The sequence below is a fragment of the Schistocerca piceifrons genome, chromosome 2 (genome assembly GCF_021461385.2).
Source record: "Schistocerca piceifrons isolate TAMUIC-IGC-003096 chromosome 2, iqSchPice1.1, whole genome shotgun sequence".
Lineage (NCBI taxonomy): Eukaryota > Metazoa > Arthropoda > Insecta > Orthoptera > Acrididae > Schistocerca > Schistocerca piceifrons.
In genome coordinates, this window is record NC_060139.1 from 305254715 (window position 1) to 305275188 (window position 20474).

General features: G+C 43.0%; 1 protein-coding gene and 1 non-coding gene across 5 annotated transcripts in view; one reads left to right on the forward strand and one right to left on the reverse strand.

The window, feature by feature from the left end:
* The window catches only part of LOC124775109 (ATP-binding cassette sub-family C member 4-like), a 203973-nt gene that overhangs the window by 80974 nt on the left and 102525 nt on the right, over window positions 1-20474 (reverse strand). For all 4 annotated transcript variants that reach the window (XM_047249940.1, XM_047249938.1, XM_047249939.1 and 1 more), the window contains exons 9-11: window positions 12090-12272; window positions 3831-4117; window positions 963-1146 (exon numbers count right to left, since the gene is read on the reverse strand). In XM_047249940.1, coding sequence (XP_047105896.1) covers window positions 963-1146; window positions 3831-4117; window positions 12090-12272 — 654 coding nt within the window. The remainder of the gene's footprint in view (window positions 1-962; window positions 1147-3830; window positions 4118-12089; window positions 12273-20474) is intronic.
* Trnat-ugu lies at window positions 16760-16834 on the forward strand. The gene has a single exon. It is a non-coding gene; the product is annotated as a tRNA-Thr (tRNA).

The following is a 20474-nucleotide window of genomic DNA, read 5'->3' on the forward strand; positions in this document are numbered from 1 at the left end:
GAATACAGTGAAAGTTGTTAGAAACATTTTTCATTTTTAGATTATAGTCTGCTACCCTTACTTAATATCATATGGTTGGTCAGAGCTTTCAAGGAGAAAATAATTTCTGGAACTTGCTGTTGCTGTAAGTAATTCTTTCAACGGATCGCTATATTGCACTTACGCGACGGTGACGTTAACTTGTTTTATCTTCAAGTATGTAAAATAAAAAAAAATCCACTTCACGAGATTTGACCGCAAATATGACAGCGTGGTAGTGGTGGTGCATCTGTGTTATACTTGGGCTCTCATCTATTAACACGGGAGATGCAACAACAGTTTTCTGAAACATTGGATACGTATTTTTTTTCTGCAATTTTCAGACCGTAGCTGGTTACCAAAGGAATTTTTTTCACGAAACATGGATCTTAATTTCACTTGCTCATTGCATTATTAACGGCAAACTCACCTTATTGGCTTTCTGATACAGTGTTTCGACCCGATATTCTGACGACCGACTTCTCAAATATTTATTACTTACGATACTTTGTTTCACTTAACTAAGTCCGATTAGCACTTATACTTTGTACTACTACTATATCAACTCGCATTTTGTGACTTCGTATTTATGCCGCAGAGCAAATCCTGTCTTCAGTGTCTAACACGCCCACGTGTTTGTTTTCAGATACTGACATCCTGCGAAATATGGTCCAAGTCCTCTGGCATTACATAAGGTATAAGATGTGCATTTGATCATTGCTGATTAACAGCTAATGCGTCACACCTGTTAGCTTAGACAATTAAAAAAAATTGATTTCGAGTCTGATCACTGAAACACACCTTAGAGAGACACTATAATTTTAGCGAAACTTTCGTGTGAATCTGCCAACTGGCAGTGTTCAGATACAAACACATTTCGTTGAGTGTCATATTACTAACTGTCCGGCGAAGCCGCTGTTAGTGTTTTGTCTACTGACACACACCTCATTGAGGACAATGATGTTGCTGGCGGCGTGCAGGTGCTGGATCTGGTGAGTGACGAGGATGCGCGTCTTGTTAGACAGCAGAGAACACACGCACTGCTCGAAGAGATGCTTGCCCACGTGTGTGTCCACCGCCGACAGCGGGTCATCCAGCAAGTAGATGTCCGCGTCTCCGTATACCGCCCTGGAACGAGATAAACGAAATATAAACCAGTCATGCCAAAACCACGGCACGTCTCACATACTTGGGTTTCAAAGCTGTTAGGAGATTGCGCTGATTTCTTAGTACAAGTGGAGAGGCATCAAAGTTGGAATGCGCAGCTGGTGAAACTGTTGTCTAAAGTTTTAAAGATATATTATCATAGTCCAATTCCGGCGTCATCTGAAGCTCACGTAAACATTACTCTCTTCATATTGCCTAATTAATCAAATGGCAGGTAGACCAGTGACGTACTCGTATTCTTACTTCAGTGCTGTGGTCTTTTCTTGTGGGAAAGAGGGGTGGGGGGAGAGGCGGGTTGAGAGTGGAGTATCCGTAACAGATTTCCAATTTCCACTAAATATTTTGGTATGCGTGTATTTTCAAAAGAAATGTAGTGCATCTCGCAGATCGGCAGTTTACTAAAAGCACATTCATTTTGATTTACATGTAGCAATAGACCCATAAGACGCTACTGAGATCGCTACAGTATAAATGTGAATATTTTGAAGAAGAGATGATCGGAAAATAGGTTCATAAATTCTCTAATGGCATTACGGACTTCAAATATGGTTTTCATTAAAGTAGTCGTTAAATAAAGACGGGCTGGAGATTTGTCGTCTGAGTGATGTTATGATGGTGCAATTTTATAAACTCTCAAAAGCTGAGGGAAGAGGTTAGAAACATTGCCTGCAGCAGAATTTTAAAATGGAAATGCATGTACCGCGCTCTTATGTTGTGGATGCTATTAAGTAATTTAAATATTTAATTTCCACTGACAACACTGTTCAATTAGATGGGTGCCTCAACTGCATAGGTTAAGTTCTTCCAGTCTTTTGGAAAAATACTGTATTCGTCGCACCATTAGTATAAGCTTACCGCACGAAAAATTAGCCACTTTGAGTGTATCAGAAGCCTGTAGATAAGCATGGGACAAGATGGCTGGCGGCAAACTGCTGTAGTAGCGCAACGTGAGATACCCGAAGATGATGCAACATTAGTATTTGTCTCGTTCGCTGTGAACCATAGTGTACGCAAAACCGAGGTAACGGAATGACAAAACTGGATAATAGCTTTCAGATATACCAAAGGCCCTCCTTTGAAATGAAATGTTGGTTTCACTGGTGCATTGCTTGGTACTGTCTTAATGATTTACCAACAGCGAAACGATGTTTATGAGAAATTTCAGTCGACTTGTTAGGAAACAACGGTAATTATAGACGAAAGTATCCAATGAGTTTCACTATTTGTGGCTAACAGTTGCTTTGGTAGGGGCTAGGAATTGTCATGGTAAGTCAATGCTTGGCTTTCGCTGGCAATTTTCACGGAGATTCACTACACGGACTATTGGAGCAAAGATGGCTACAATAGCTGCTTGGTCGCTCTTAGTAAAAGTTCCCCAGTTATATAGGAGAAAAGGAACAGTGAACTGAGGAATGCTAGAAGCTTGTGAGACAAAGTATGTGTGAATAGTGCAGTCTTGCTCTCTACATGTCTTTATGTAGGCATGAAAGTGGCGTTGGTAACTGGAGGAGAGCCGATGATGATATATATATATATCCATTGCTTGGTAGCAGGCTGCTGATGTGACGGGTACCTTAGATATGCCACACCGAATTGCTTGGTAAGGTTTTTCTGGTATCGTACGGAGATTGTGTTCCTGTACCGTAGTTGGCAACGCGAGGACATTAACGAGGACTCGCTGCAATCTGCAACGACGTATGGAAGGCGCTCCTGAAGAACACGCTTCCCTTTCGCCACAGCAGCGCCCTTATGCTGAGGTCATTATAGCGACGAGCCAGCAAGAGATCTGCCCAGTTGGAGACCTCATGTACTGCAGAATCATAATTGTCTATGACAAATGAGTAGTGAACTCTCAGATGAACTTTTAGGGTTGTTAATGTCGAACTTTGTACTTCAAGAGAGCAGTTCGTTAATTAGTGCATCAAGTGATGCTTTGCTAGTCCGTGACAGTTGTGAATTATCCAGTACTCCTGTTGCAAAAAACTGTCAAAGTTAAGTAAATCTTTTATTCGTTTATGTAATAAAGTGAACTATATTACATGTGTTCTAGTGCAATGGTCCTAGAGCAATCAAAGAACCCACAATTTTGACCAGATGGTAGTAGTATTGCCTGGTCACAAGAGTTTTGTAATTAAAATTTCATCTTGATGGCTATAAAATTACCAGGCATATCCTCACAGGTCAATTATAGCACCAACTGGAGTGCAGCTGCCAATGCTTCGCTTGAAGGACGTGCAGGAGCTATCTCACATCTTGACTGGCCCTCTAAGTTCCTAGCCATGAATGCCAATGAAAATAAACTCTCAGAATAGAACACAACATACGTCAGAGGCAATATCAGAAACCTCCAGGATTAGTAATGTCAAGGCTGGGCGGATAATGACACCCCACACTGACTGCCTCGCCTAATCTATGTTACAGTAAATATCGGCTGTTATGGCATATAGAGGTGTAACACGCAGTTAGGTATATGTAGAGTTTTTTCTGCTTCTGTGCTATTTATATTTCACAGTAACTTTTTCGTGATGGCCATCCCAATTCAGTACTGTGCAGAAGATACCAGTATTTACTGGCAGCAAGGTTTGCCACTTTCAGATCCACCTGAGAGACATTTTACATGGAGATACTTCTAAGGGCGACAGTACCTGGCGAGGTTGATGCGCGCACGCTGCCCCCCGCTGAGGGTGGCGCCCTTCTGCCCAACGACGGTGCCGTCTCCGCGTGGAAGCAGCTGGAAGTCCCTCTCGAGCGCGCATGCGCGCACAACCTTGCGGTACCACTCGTGCTGGTAGGGCCGGCCCAACAGGATGTTGTTGCGCACGGTGCCCGCGAACACCCACGGCTCCTGGCTCGCGTACGCCACGCGGCCGTTCAACGACACGCGGCCCTCCGATGGCTGCAGCTCACCCAGCAGTGCCTGCAGCACTGAACTCTGTAACAACAGGAAGCACAAGAAGAGTCAGTTATCCGCACCGGTGCTTTGAGCCTTTGAAAAGAGAGAGAATGGAAATATCTCTTCCGACCATTATTTTGCAGTCTGTAAGAGAGTGGGCATATTTTGCATTTTCGTAACAGTATTCGGAAATGACTAGTTTTCTATGTCAGCAGCCATAAGCTGTTCAGCTGCTTTTCCTTATGAATTTTTTGCCATTGGAGCACTTAATGATAGTGCCACATGGCAGCATCCTATAGCGCCCTACTATTATGAAATAGGGACATGAGGACTACACCAATACTCCGAAAGTCACAGTAAGGCGTGCGGCCGAGGTTACTTCTGGCAACAAGTTTCGCAAATGAGCGCAGGACGAATGAGCGCTCTGTCATGTGACAGACTTAGGTCCTTTTACATTGTTTCAATAATACGTCTTCTTAGCACTCTGCTAATGTGCTCTGTGACACTTTACGAATGGGAGAAAATTTTCCATTAGCTCGTTCTTTTTCATTGGAAGACTCAGATCTTTCAGGGTGTAGTACCGTTTATATCGCCATTACACAGTAGCTATTTCTTCGGAAAATGAATGGTCGATGGAGCTCTTCTTCCAAGTAGACCTACTGTAGTTCACAGATCTCTTAGCACGTCCACTGATGTTTTGGGCGCTATTCTTCTGTACCTGGGATGGAGATTGGAATTTTTGTGAATATATCTGTGTGAGTGGGCTTCCTCTTGACTTTGCGCCCTGAAGTTCCGTCAGTTTTGGTTCAAATGGCTCTGAGCACTATGGGACTCAACTGCTGAGGTCATTAGTCCCCTAGAACTTAGAACTAGTTAAACCTAACTAACCTAAGGACATCACAAACATCCATGCCCGAGGCAGGATTCGAACCTGCGACCGTAGCGGTCTTGCGGTTCCAGACTGCGGCGCCTTTAACCGCACGGCCACTTCGGCCGGCTCCGTCAGTTTTTCTAACTACAGTTATATCCAGCAATGGAATCACTAGGGCATGATGTTACACTGATTTAACCATTCTTTATATGTCCTCAAGCGTCGTTTAGCAGTGACTACAGAAATGTGTGTCTTATGAGGAGCTCCTCAACGATTGTACCTCATTATTTTCAACTCACTGGGTACAGACTTTGTGCTAGCTGAATTGCTGGTACTACTTTGGATTTCACGAGTCATTTCTTCTGCTGATTTGATGCAATTTTCTACAACCACCATCTTCAATGCTCAACTGCCCGTGTTCGTTAAGACACGTCTGCCTGGTTTTGGTTTAGCTGTGGTTGTGCTTTCGCGTTGTCGTTCAGTCACATCACCATTAATCGAACTGAGCAGCTTTAGAAGGGTTAATGTGTCCTGATGGATTTGTTACTCAGGTGATATCGAACGTCTGGTCGACGATAGAGGTCAGTGAGCCCGCCTGGGCGACCCACTCTGTTACGGTTTCTCGAGTTTCAACACAATTCTCTCGCCATTTTAAATGGCAAGTCCGCCTCTCGTGACATCTAGTGATCAGTTCCACGTTATATATGGATAGTTTGATCAGCTAGCGTATTTACAGGCGTCGTCTGTGATAGATGCGCCGGAGTCGCGGTACGGTTGGTGGGGACAGGGGGTAGTTCCTACAGTCTAGTTGTGGTGGGCCAGTGTTTCCCTATTCATCCTAAATGGGTTGCAGGGGAGACCTAAGAGGCTGCTATTATTTTTCCAGGATGATAGTCTTTTCGAAGTACCTGATGGAAAACAAACGCTACAAACCAGTAGCTGCAGGCAGTATTTTGCTGTGGAGTGATTAGCTCGAGTGGGTAAGGGCCAATAAAATTGCCTGCATGCGGTTACTCTTGTTGGCTGAAAGGCCTATATGTTAAATAACTTCGTGGAGCTCTTCCGGATCTCGTGAAATCGAGGGCAGTCTATCAGTAGCCCTCTTGAGCATCAGAGTTATGGGAACTTTGCAGTGGAGGTACTGACAGATATTATTAGATTTCTGTGTTCGGAGACTTACTGTTCCAAGTATTTCGAGCAGTACGGAAAGTTGAGAGAACTGGCAAGAACATTTATCGTGCGAAGATGTGGATGGCCGGAGGTGCTATGCTTGTGGACGGTTAGTATTTTAATTAACGAGGCCGGCTTGATGCAGTTTTTGTTGAAGCTAAGACGAGTCGCGTTTTGCGTCACTCTTTTCCTATTGACTTTGAAATTTATTATTTTTGTTATGCAGATTAACGACGAGAATTATTAGACGATGGAGGCGGTGTACAAATTGTTGGCAGCGTACGTATACTAGTCTAGTGGTCGTATCTCGCAATAGCTGTTGGCTTCCTACAGAGCGTTAATTGGCTCTGAGCACTATGGGACTTAACGTCTGTCATCAGTCCCCTAGAACTTAGAACTACTTAAACCTAACTAGCCTAAGGACATCACACACATCCATGCCCGAGGCAGGATTCGAACCTGCGACCGCAGCGGTCACGCGGTTCCAGACTGAAGCGCCTAGAACCGCACGGCCACACCGGCCGGCAGAGCGTTAATTATTAGCGGTCTTCATGTGAAATGGTTTTACAAGTGCAGTGTCCGGAGAATTGGTACATGGTCCTTCAAACGATTCCAATTATATCCACGTAGCAGTACGCCGCCTGTTTGTCTCGTGCGTGGATTCATGCCGCTACATACGCTCCGAGGCACGGACAAAAGGACTGTTTCGAAGTGGTATCTGTCCTACGGCCTAACTGAACAATATGAAGTTGCGAGCCGGAAAGTAAATACCAGCACATTAGTGGCTGAAACGTAGCATTGTGGTGAAACAAATTACTTATTTTCCAAAACCCTCTGGTCTGTAATTGTGTGCACTGATGCTTATCGCTATTACCTGCACATTTATAGCAACCAGCACGTTTTGTACAGGTCTATTTATGACATGGCAGGTTTCAGGCTTTCGTTCATCTTAAGTTGCAATTATACATTGATAAGGTCGATCAAATTGTTTCCTTTCGACGCCGTACAGTCCTGAGTCGGTAGGCCAATCAGATAAACTCACCGTGAGCATTGAGGCAATCGCACCATCGACGCACTAGGTTGAAGGTACGCATTTGGTAAAAGGCCGAGTCCTGCTGCGTGAAAAAGTACTTAACTGCCTGCTGCATATCGTCATTCGGCAAGAAACTTGGACCCTTTAGGGCCGTTTTTTAATGGATCACAGGCGTTATAATCGCGTGGGGGTCTCCCATCTGTCAGTAACGGATGAGGCTGATCTCGCAGATCGACCGCCGTCGTTTGACGAACCACGACTAGCACGGAACTTGGAGCACCATCCCGTAACGGCGGTTTCCGATAGGGGCATGCTGCCCCATACACATCCTTCGAAAGACACGAATGCCACACTAATCCCTTGTTCATGTCGGTGCTTACATACCGGCATCGGAGTTGAGCTACGTTGCATATACGCTGCAGCAACGCCCTCAGGCGAAAACGTTTTGATCGTCCCTTTATCTTTTTATGTAAAAAAATTGTATGGGCTGCGTTTTGAAGGCTGCGACTGCACTATGTCCTGTAATTTGTAGCTCTTTCTTATGTCCACCAAATTCTTATGTCCAACAAATTTTTATGTTCATTGATTCAATGCAACATTCGCCATCTGGTCGATCCCACGTCAACATGTGTGTGCCAAACGCGAACTGATGAAGCTCTGTCACAGTTGCATTACCGTCGTTGTCACAGTTGCTTACCTAGCGACCGAACAACAAATGGTGAGAAATGTGGAGATATGACCTCCAGTTTACTGTCTAATTAGAAAGCATTGTCACCAGTTACTTTAGTAACAACGTGCTACATACTGTACTGGAACTAAATAGCACCTGCGCGGTTCAAGAGTTTTGGTGGCGTATTTCCAATTTGCTATTTACACTTTGCGTGAGTACACTAACTGACTGCATGGCTAAATTGCGGCTGTTCGTAAAGCACGCACGACACACTTCTCAGCCGACTGTACACACAATGTAGCAGTCAATTGGTGCAGCGGTGGTTTTACTTGCTTGTCTGAAGTTCCATGTACTGTAATCCAGCGATGACGGTACTATGGCGGAAATAATTCACTTTTTGTACATGTTCGACCAACATTTCACTAAATTAATAAAAACTGGATAAAAATTAAAGAATCCAGTAGACGCTCACCTTCTTCATTTTTGCTCATTCATGGCCTCTGATACTCATCTCCGACCATTGATTTCTTATCTTAAAACATTGTTCAGAATTATTTAACATTTGTACCACGGGTGCATTGAACAGCACATCTTGACTCAAATATCCTAATGTGCGTGATATTATGTAATTCTAAACGAGTACGACAGTTTCACAATAAAGCTTGAGTGTAATTTATGTACAGACTAATGGTATCAAATGGCGATCGATTCAATACACTTCACAAATGTATACAATTTCTATTACATTCAGGGCCTGTTAAGGTCCAAATGATGCAAGCGGCCGCTCGGGTGCCCAGTTGAGGGATACCGTGTAAAACTTTTCTATATTGCTTGTCAGAATGGTACTCAGTTGCATTCCGGTGAACATGGTTTAGCCCGCGAGCCGTTTGCGAAATAACTGCGAATAAGTGGTTACGATTAGTACTGACTTCAGTATAAAATATTTTCCTCTTTTTTTACTATTCCCAAAGACTCCTCCCCACATGAATGATGGCCCTTCCCATTGTTCTGGTAGATTGCGTGCTTCAAGGATACACATAGCCGTAACGTGGGTGCAACCACAACGGAGGGGTAGCCGTGGAGGGGCGAGACAAACGTGTGGTTCCTGGAGAGGGGGCAGCAGGAGTTGCATGGCCAAAATTCTGGACAACTGGCATTATTTGTAAAATAAGCCAACATCGCCTATCTATGCTGATACTGCGAACGGCTGGAAGCAAGGGGAAACTACAGCCGTCGATTTTTTCTAGGATGCTGCAGCTCTCCTATATGGTTAAATGATGGCATTCTCGTGGGCCATATAGACTAAATTCCGGAGGTAAAATAACCTACAGTTCGGATCTCCGGGTGGGGACTACTCAGGATGCTGTCGTCATCAGGAGAAATAAAACGGACGTTCTATGAAATGGAGCGTGGAATGCTAGATCCCTTGATCGGGCAGATAGGTTAGAAAATTTACAAAAGGAAATCGATGGGTTGAGGCTAGATATAGTGGGAATTAGGGAATTTCGTTGGCAGGAGGAACAAGACTTCCGGCCAGTTGAATACAGTGTTATAATATCAAATGCAGGAGTGGATTTAGAAATGAATAAGGAAATGGAATGTAGGTAAGCTACTATGAACAGTATGATCAACGCATTACCATGACCAAGATAGACACGAAGTCTACACCCACCACAGCAGTGTGAGTTTATATGCCAAGTAGCTCTGCAGATAATGAAGATATTGGAGATATGTGTAATGAGATATAAAAGAAGTTATTCAGATAGTTAATGGAGAAAATTTAATTGATATGCAGGACTGTAATTCGATAGTTGGAAAAGGAAAAGAAGAAATGTAGTAGATGAATATGGAGTGAGGAATGTAAGAGGAAGCCGCCTGCTAAAATTTGGCACTTGGTTTAAGTATCATAAAGGAAAGTTGTATACCAATGAGAGACCTGCAGACATCAGAAGTTTTCTGATTCGTTATATCATGGCTAGAGAGATTTTGGAACCAGATTTTAAAATTTAAGACATTTACAGGGGCAGCTTTGGACTGACCACAATTTACTGGCTATGAACTGTACATTAAAACTGAAGAAATCAGAGAAAGGTATGAAATTAAGGAGATGGAACATGGGTAGCTTATAAGAACCAGTGGTTGTTGACAGTATCAGAGAGCATTAGGGGACAACTGACTGGAACAGGGGAAAGTAATACAGTAGAAGAGGCGTGTATAATTCAAGTTATAGTGAAGGCTGCAGAGGATGAAATAGGTACAAAGACAAGGCCTAGTAAAAATGCTTTAATATCATAGTAGATATTGAATTTAACTGATGAAATGACAAAATATAAAAATGAAGGAAATGAGGCAGGTGAAAGCGAATACAAACGTCTAAAGAATGAGATGTATGGGAAGTGCAAAACGGCCGAGAAGGAATGGTTAGAGAACAAATGTAAGGATGCAAAGGCATGTATCGCTAGAGAGACAAATACCGCCTACGGGAAAATTAAAGAGGGCTTTGGAGAAACAGAAGCATCTGTATTAACATCAAGAGCTCAGATGGAAAACCAGTCTTAAGCAAAAAAGATAAATCTGCAAGGTGCAAGTATATAGAGGATCTATACAAGAGAGACGAACTTAGATGAAGAGAACTTAGATGAAAATGAGACGGGAGATACATACTGCGTGAAGAGTGACAGAACTAAAACAGCTAAGTCGAAACAAGGTACTAAGGACAGACAACATTCTGTCAGAGCTGGTGATAGCCTTGAGAGAGCCAGTCATGACAAAAGTCACCCCTCTGGTGTACAAGATGTATGAGACGGGGAAATTACCTCAGACTTCAAGAGTAATGTAATAAATCCAGTACCAAAGAAAGCGAATAGTGACAGGTGTATTACCGAACTATCAATTTCGTAAGTCATGGTTGCAAAATACTAACATGAATTATTACAGAAGAATGAAGAAACTCATAGAAACCGACCTCGAGGAAGATCAGTTTCGATTTCAGAGAAATGTAGCAACACGCGAAGCAATACTGACCCTGCGACATATTTTCCAAAATAAATTAAGAGAACACAAACTTTTGTTTACAGCATTTGTAGATTTAGAGAAAGCTTTTAACAACTTTGATTGGAATACTGTCTCTGAAATTTTGAAAGTAGCAGGGGTGAAATACAGGGAGCTAAAAGCAGTACAGAAACCAGACGACAGTTGTAAGAGTTGAAGGGTATGAAAGGGAAGCAGTGGTTACGAATCTAGTGAGGCAGGGATGTAGCCTACCCCCGATATTATTCAGTCTCTGCAGTGAGCAGGCAGTAAAGAAAATCAAAGTAAAAATTGGAGGACTTAATGTTAAGGAGAAGTAACAAAAGCTTTGAGGTTTTCCAATGACGTTTTAATTCTGTCATACAGCAAAGGACTTTGAAGAGTAATTTAACAGAATGAACAATGTCATCAAAGGAGAATATGAGATGAACATCAACAAAAGCAAAACAGATGTTGGGATGTAGTCAAAAGCAGGTGATGCTTGGGAAATATTAGGAAGCGAGACACTAAAATGAGATGAGTTCTGCAATGGGGGCAGTAAAATAAATTATGGTCGAAGTAGTGAGGATATAAAATGTAGACTAGCAATGTTAAGGAAAGCTTGCCTGAAGATGAAAAATTTGTTAACATCTAATATTGAGTCAGTTATTAAGAAGTCCTTTTTGAAACTATTTGTACGAAGTGCAGCTATGTATGGAAATGAAACAGATTAAACAGTTTAGACTAGAATAGAAGCTTTTGAAAAGTGGTGCTACAGAAGAATGCTGAAGATTAGATGGGTAAATAACGTAACCAGTGAGGAGGCACTAAATAGAAATGGTGAAGAAAGACGTTTGTGGTGTTACCTGACTAAAAAAAAAAAAGGAAGGATATTCTGAGACATCAAGGGATCGCAGATTTAGTATTGGAGGGAAGTGTGGGGGAGGGGGATATCTTAGATGAAGACCAGGAGATGAATACAGTAAGCAGATTCAAAATAATGTAGGTTGTAGTAGTTATTCGGTAATGAAGAAACTTTCATAGGGTAGAGTAACACGGAGAGCTGTATCAGAGCAATCTTTAGACTGAAGAAGACGACGACGACGACGACGACGACGACGACTACTCGTGGTGGACTTAGAAATACATAACCCACTGACCAGTTTTATACTTGACTCCTACAAAGGAGTGCATGCGGACACGTGCTTCATCGTTATGCTGGATGGAACAGCGAGTATTCCGTGCTCATTTGACCCACCTTGCCAGAGCCGACGGCACCGACCAGAGCGCACAGCTGTCCCGGCAGGATGCGCAGCGACACGGCGGACAGCGAGCTATGGCTGCCGTCCCAGGAGGCGGTCGCACGCGACAGAGAAACCTCGCCACGCTGCAGGCCGTCGTCTTGCACCACGTCGCACACCTCCGGCTTCAGCAGGAACTCCTACCCAACACAAAACACACATCTGCCGTAAAACAACACACGAACTATGTAGCTGTTTTACTTTGGTATATACCAGTAGAGGATATTCATGAAACAACAGCAACGATTGCAATGTTAACTTCATTCAAAAGGTGTTTCGCAAAAAAAGTCTTCAAGAAGATATAATTATAGTTCTAAAACCCAAGGTATTAGCACTTAGCACAGCTGCTTAGAATAGATATGTGTAACACCACCAACGTTCTGCATTTAAGGAGAAACGTCCATCAGCCCATGTTGGAACTCGGTATCAGTAGGATCGTGGCCTGCGGACACTATATTTTATTATGTGAAACTTTGTGCCCGCATTTGTCTGGATCGTACTTACGAGAACCCCCCCCCCCCCCCCCCAACTGCATAGTCGGAGGTTTCACGATGGTCATACTCCACAGCAAGCAAGAATATAGCGATCCCAAGCAACTAGCGCCCGAGAGGACAGACATCTTGCTAGGTAGCGCTGGACCATACGGCCTCGTCACGTGCCTGGGGTCAAGGAACTGGGTTCTTTGCAGCAAGGCAACTGTAAACACAAACAGAGCGAAGAAGTACGGAGCACTGCAGTCTGTTAAGCAAGATGACTATTAGTTCGGTCGATGTGTCAGCAGAGATATATCTCGACAGTGGTGCATCCAGTGGTAACAATGAACACTTGATTGGCACTGCGTAATCTTTTCAGCCAAGTCCCGATTCTGTGTACACCTGTGTGGAGGTTCAGAGGAGAAATAATGTTACAATCCTCATTGTCGAAGGGCCCAGCATTTTATGGTATGGGTGGCCATCAGGCACATTTCTGACATGTCAATGCCAGTATCTGTGCAAAATTTTGAGGTCTCTCGAAAAGATAAGGCAAGACGGTACATTTTCTGTCTTCCCCTGACCTACCTCGATGCAGATGGTGTAGTTTGTTGGCCTGGCCTACACGTTCTCCGGATTCTCACACATTGAAAACGTCTGGTCATGTGTTGTCGACACACTGGCAAGCTGCCACCTGTCAGCCACTACCAGTGATGAACTCCAGCATAGACTTTAACCGGCATGGAACAACGTACCCGTATTTGTTCTCCAGTTTCAATTGGATTTGATGTCGAGTTAGGGTAGAGCCATTACTGCTTCCATGTGGTATCTGGGTATTGATCTTTGCAGATTGTACACCTCCAAATTCAGTCATTTGTTCTTCCCACTGCAGTATACATGAACATTTTATTTAATGCTGGTAGTACTGTTCTTCCTAGTGTTGTAATTTTATTGGCCATGCAGAAGCTACTAGCGCTCACGAAAGTTTTGTAGCTACAACAGGTGCTTTCTATGAGACGGTTCTCCGTATTTAAGAACATTATAGTCTATTCAATTCATGAAAAAGGTTTTTGTTGAAGTTTGTAGAGACCAATGTGTTGGCGGAGTTGATGCTCCTGACAGTTCGAATTAATTCTCGCTCTTGAACGGAGGACAGTATTTTCACTAGTGCAACACGGTTGATAGCGACACGATACCTAATGAACGGTACAGACGTACTTTCACATTAGTGACTTTCGAGTGGAGTACTTTGTACCTACAGAGCAGTACTTGCGGGGTGCGTTACTCTCCTGCTTCCATCTTAAGAAACCTGTTGCAGAAAGTCGTCGTTCGCTAGTGCGAGCGTGTGAAACACATCTGTCGGACATAACGTACAGAGATTGGTTTCGACGATTCAGTGACAATTTTGAGGTTGGTGGCAAAATGCGTCCTGGTCAGTGTGATGTGCCGACCCAAACGGTGAACGCTGAACGCTACGTAGCACAGTTACTTAATTTGAACTGCGTACTGAAAGACAAATGGCTGCAATACGCTCAGCCATGACAGTCATTCTGCTTCATGACGTTTACAAGCCACATGTTGCAAACCGAGTGAAGGAAACCTTGAAGGGACTCCGATGAGATGGCCCACACCACCCACCAAGTTGATAGATATCGCCCCCTCCTGATTACAATTTGTTTCTGTCTATGCACCATGGCCATTCTGAACAACACACAACGTTCTCGTAAACCGGCTGCATGAGATTATGACCTAAAAAATATTTTTTTCATCACAAAATCTTATCTGTAAAGTGGGAGAAGGTTGTAGACGTCTAAGAACAATGTGCTCAGTAAATATTATAACACTTACCACTACATTAAAATAAACGTGCTTTATATCCAACGAACAGTGAGAATTACAGTTAAGTACCCAATATTCATGAACTCCATGCATTGCAGACATAATCCTGGTCGGCCGATGTGGCCGAGCGGTTCTAGGCGCTTCAGTTTGGAACCGCGCGACCGCTACGGTCGCAGGTTCGAATCCTGCCTCGAGCATGGATGTGTGTGATGTCCTTAGGTTAGTTAGGCTTACGTATTTCTAAGTTCTAGGAGACTGATGACAGATGTTGAGTCCCATAGTGCTCAGAGCCATTTGGAACATAATCCTGGACGCTTTACTGGCTAGATCATGCTGTGAACAGTGTCACCTGCGTGTAGATCGATGACTTGCATTATTGTTCACAAAGATTAAGTATATCCAACATCACCTCTGAAATGTTATATATCAGCATTTCTGGGCGTTAAACGCATCCCTCTGCCACAAAGAAAATTTGAAGCGTAGTACCTCGATCCAAAATGGTGCCTCGCCGCATCTAGACCCTTCATTCACCCAACTCATCTCTTCCCATGACTTCTCTGTGATGAGACCAGTAAGTATCTCTCCAAGCGACTGCACAAAGAGCAGTCGGCGAACTCAAGTACCAGTATTCTGTTGAGAGCATTTCAGTTTATTCATGATTCTTCACCCTTGTTGACTGCACAGTGCACAGGCCCATCTATGAACTGACGTGACAGTGACACTAACAAATTTACGATACGAACCAACTTCTCAGTGACTGCTGTAGTAGTAGCAGTAGGCTCTGTAGCCAATTATTCTGTAGATGTCGCTGGTCTTTGTCTTGGGACTGACCGTTCTGTTCTTCTCTTCATTATGGGAAATGGCGTGTCCAGCATCACTATACAGGTCTCTGACGGATTTTCGTTGGGTTCGTAGTCAGAATATCATCACTAGGGAGGTGGCATTAAGTTTATAACCAGATGTTGTCCAAAAAGTTCCGTTTGTGAACCAGCTGGACATCAGCAAGGATCCATTGCTGATCGACTTGCTCAAAAAAGCGGCGTTTCCCTGAGGCAGTTGCTTACAAGGAGTACATATTAGTATACACCAACTCAAGAACACAAATTACGTAGGTGGCCACAACGGTGATACAGTCCTAACTCTGGCGCGAAAGAACGTAATTGAAACTAGCACCAAAAAAAGCCAACTACTTGTTTTTGGAAGACATGTGCAGCTTAATATTCGTCTGTATAGGTGCCTTCGCTGTAACACCTACTATTGTCTATTTGTTACTTTGGGGATATGATCATTCGACCTGTTAATGAGCCAAAGAGCTGCTGTTTGCTGGTTCAAGAAAAATAGATTCGAATATTTCATGGACACAAAGTTTTCTCTTCTACGACATTAGAGAAATAACTTCTTAGCTGATGTAAAATTTTTGTCTGATACCTACCCTTTCATTGACCTCTGGCTAAGTTTGTTAATGGGAAAAACCCACTCCGATTTGATGTCCACGGTAAACTGTAAGCTCCGTGTAACTTCTGCAGCGTAGTCCAAACAACATGTGGATTACCCCGTATGTGGCCAAAGTCGTTTCGAATATGCTGCAGAACTTTCGCTGGGAAGCCCTCACACATCCCCCATGTATTCTCGATCTCTCTTCCTGCGCGATTTTCATATTTTTGGAGCCCTGAAGAAAGACATTCGTGGCCATCGATTTGCTTCGGACGAAGAGGCGCACACCTGGGTAAAATCATGATTCTGCAGGGAAGTGTGAACATTATTCCACGAAGCCATTGACCATCTTGTCTCACAGTGGGACAGATGTATTAATAGTTAAGACCATTACTTTTGAATTAATAAAGAGCTTATTTACCTTATTCCATCTGTCTCACTTTGACTTGAATCCCATTAGCTACTGTTTAAGTAGTGTGGCTTTTTTAGCCTCTGGGTGGAAGTCTTTTTGTTTACTTATTCGAAAGAAACGAAATGTAGCTAAGGCCACATATCTTTTTGCTATGGATGGTGTTTGACAACTTTCATGAACGATAAATCGACACCCTAGCTGCAAACAGGCGTTGATATACGTCATTGAGGACATGTTGAGTGTGTGTGCCCCGACCAGGACTCGAACCAGGGATCTCCTGCTAACATGGCAGACGCTCTATCCATCTGAGCCACCAAGGGCACAAAGAATAATGCCCCTGCAGGAACTTATCCCTTGCACGCTCCACCTGAGACCCACATTCCCAAAGTGTCCACACTACTACGTACCGTAGTGCGCCTAATAGATGGGGAGCGTGCAAGGGGTAAGCCCCTGCAGGAGCACTATCCTTTGTGCCCTCGGTGGCTCGGATGGATAGAGCGTCTGCCATGTAAGCAGGAGATCCCGGGTTCGAGTCCCGGTCGGGGCACACATTTTCGACATGCCCCAACGACATATCAACGCCTGTTTGCTGCTAGGGTGTCAATTCAGTTATTTCATTCTGGAGAAGCTGCACGGTCATCAATGGTATCTGTTCTTTCGGTAACAGATACTACCTTCATATACTACTTTCATGAATGTTCGCAACTGCATCAAAAGCTGAATTTTTTATTTAGACTTCTCGTTTCGCCCAAATTGAGACTATCTTCCGGTCATAAAAGGTGCATTTTATTGCGCATTCCAGAACTTTAATAACTAATCATTCTTGAAATGTGCTGTTTGGGTGTAACACTTGTCTTTGTACAGTTATGCATGTTAATGTTTACATTGCAAGACGCGGTACGTGCTTGTTGCAACACATGTTATACCTAAATAGAACATTTAAAAAAATGGTTCAAATGGCTCTGAGCACTATGGGACGTAACATCTGAGGTCATCAGTCCCACGGAACTTAGAACTACTTAAACCTAACTAAACTAATGACATCACACACATCCATGCCCGAGGCCGGATTGGAACCTGCGACCGTAGCGGTCGCGCGGTGCCAGATTGAAGCGCCTAGAACCGCTCGGCCACATCGGCTGGCAACATTTCAAGATTGATTTGTTATTGTAGGTCTGGAATGCACATCTGAATGCATCTATAACGCACAGTTGAATACATACAATATAGTCAATACAAAAAAGTACAATTGTGTTTAAAAATGATGCAGTAGAAAGATTTTTTCTACATATCTGAAAGGTCATCCAAGCCCTGAGACCCTGTGACATTTTACACTGAAGACGCTGTAGTCTTAAACCGATCTGCTTCAAACTTTCCGATGTAAACGACATTCAAGTGTCTTTGTGGCACTGTGTAAAATTCCTCAACGTGTAACTTCTCAGACCATACCAAAAGCGCAATTTGATTAACACGCTAAGGATCATCTTTTCGCCATTTCGGACTTGCTTGCCTTTATTAATAATTCGATGCGGTTTTTGAGGAAATCTTTTACGACGAATCCTTGCTGTCTCCCGCCATGTTTTCCTTTCCCCTGATTACTAGTTTTTGGAGATTGTGCATCTAGCTGCATGCCAATGCACAGAACTGATAGGCCCTATCACCACCCTTGTGAAAAACTTCTCCGTTATGAAATATTTAATGCTTTCTGATAATCACTGAAAAGTGGAACAAGGAAAAGCATTGTTTCTGGAGACTTTGGCGTCAGAACTAATCACAACACAAATGTCACTTAACTCTTTACTATCGTATTTTTCATACTTCGATCGTCAACTTTTCTCAAATACTGTAAAAGAATAAAATGTATTCAGTTTCCAATACTTACGCGCGTTCCTGTGCACAGTTGCAGCTACTTCTCATAACTGTATTTCCAGAATGAATCGCATAAAAGTTGTGGAATGAGTACTGTAATGAAACTTACGAAGAGATTCAACTGTGTGCCGGCCCGGGCCTCCAACCCATAACGATCCAGGCCAAGGCTTTATAAAATAGGGAAGTTTCACAACAGCAGTCACTTACCTGTAATCTCGAAGGTACTGAGCCATTTTTTCGTCATGTCATCTCTCAGGAGTGCCGATCCAGAAATGTATAGACGGGATCATGTGAAAAGTTTTAGAAAGTAGAAAAGAGAGAATGGCAGATTAAAGCTGTCTCGGTTTACGAGAATTTTAAGTTACTCAACTGAGTAGACAGAACATTCTTCACAAAGTTTGAATTCATTTTGATGTTCCATACCTTTCATCGCCTGAATTCCTAATGCCAATATTCTTTCTTCCAAATTCATAAACTTCCAGTTTCATTCCGTTAACTTGCTAGTGGCAGCGCCTCGGTGACGCTGAAGTAATTCACGGAGTCATTCCCATGGCGCACGGCTGTGTGTCAGAATTCCGCGTAACGAGTCCGCTAATTAGGTTCACGACCCGAGCGGCATTCTTTGACAGCGATGGCCGCTATCTGCTTTGGCGATCTGCGTGTGTGAAGTTACTTACTGCACTACTAATAAAGAGGCATTTTTCGGTTCATACTAAATGTATTCTCACGACTATTACACTGGTCGCTGCAACACTTGCCGCGTTTTCATAAATAAATATATACAGAAGATAAACTGACGCATTCAGTAAGTATCATTCTGCAGTAAGACTGGCTTACGATCTGTAAATGTTCTATGATTACATTTGAATGGGCAAATTCTTAGATTCCATCGTCAGTGACTCACGCTCATCAGTTTCTACTTCAGTGATTATGTTATGGTCTTCAGTCCGAAAATTGATTACATGCAGCTCTCCATGCTACTCTACCCCGTGCAAGCGTCTTTATCTTCGAATAACTACTGAAACTTTCATACTTCTTAATCTCATTACTACATTGAGCTCCCCCTCCCTCTATAATGTTTACTCCAAACTTTCTTCCAACACTAAATGGTTATCCCTTGATGTTTTGGAGTATATATTATCAACTGATCTCCTTTTCTAGTCATGTTGCACCACAAATTTATTTTCTCCTTAATTCTATTCGGTATCTCCTCACTAGTTACATCATCTACCCGCTTAATCTTCAGCATTCTTCTGTAGCAACACATTTCAAAAACTTCTATTCTCATCTTGTCTAAACTGTTTATTGTCCATGTTTCACTTTCATACATGGCTACACTCCATACAAACTAACAGAAAAGACTTCGTAGCACTCAAATCAATATTCGATGTGAACAGATTTCTTTTCTTAAGAAACGCTTTCCTTGCCACTGCCAGTATACAATTTATATCGTCTCTGTTCGGCCGTCATCTGTTATTTTGTTGCCGAAATAGCAAAACTCATATACTTTAAGTGTCTCAGTTGCTAATCTAATTCCTCAGCATCACCGACTTAATTCGACTACGTTCCAGTATCCTCGTTTTGCTTTTGTTGATATTAAACTTATTTCCTCCATTCAAGATACTGTCCATTCTGTTCAACTGCTCTTCCCAGTCCTGTCTCTCAGGTGTGCCAGTGACACTGAAATTCTGTCAACGTTTTATTTCTTCTCCCTTAATTTTAATTCCTTGTCAAAGGTTTTCTCTGGTTTCCCTTATTGCTTGCTCGAAGTACAGATTGAATAACATCGAGGACAGGCTACAGCTCTGTCTCACTCCCTTCTCCATCGACACTTCCCATTCATGCGCAACGCCTCTTGTACCTGCCGTCTGACCGTCGTACAATTTGTAAATAGCCTCTCGCTCCTTGTATTTTACCCATGCTACCCTTAGAATTTCAGAGAGAGTATTCCAATCAACATTGTCAACAGCTTTCTGTAAGTCTACAAATGCTATAGACGTAGGTTTGCCTTTACTTAACCTATCTTGTAGGAGAAGTCGTAGGATCAGTATTGCCTCGCTTGTTCATTTTTATGGAATCCGAACTGCTCTTCCTCGAGGTCCGCGTCTACCCGTTTCTCCATTACAGTTAACTATTCATTGTTTAAGGGTGTGGCTTGGCGATTAAGGGTCAGACTAAGGATCCAGAGACCTAGGGATCGATCCTCGGTCAATCCTAGGATTTTTATCTGTCACCACTGCGTTCACTTCCAGCAATGTCCACGAAAGTGAAACATGTCAAATTGCATTGAGAGTCGCATTCCATATTGAACGGGATGT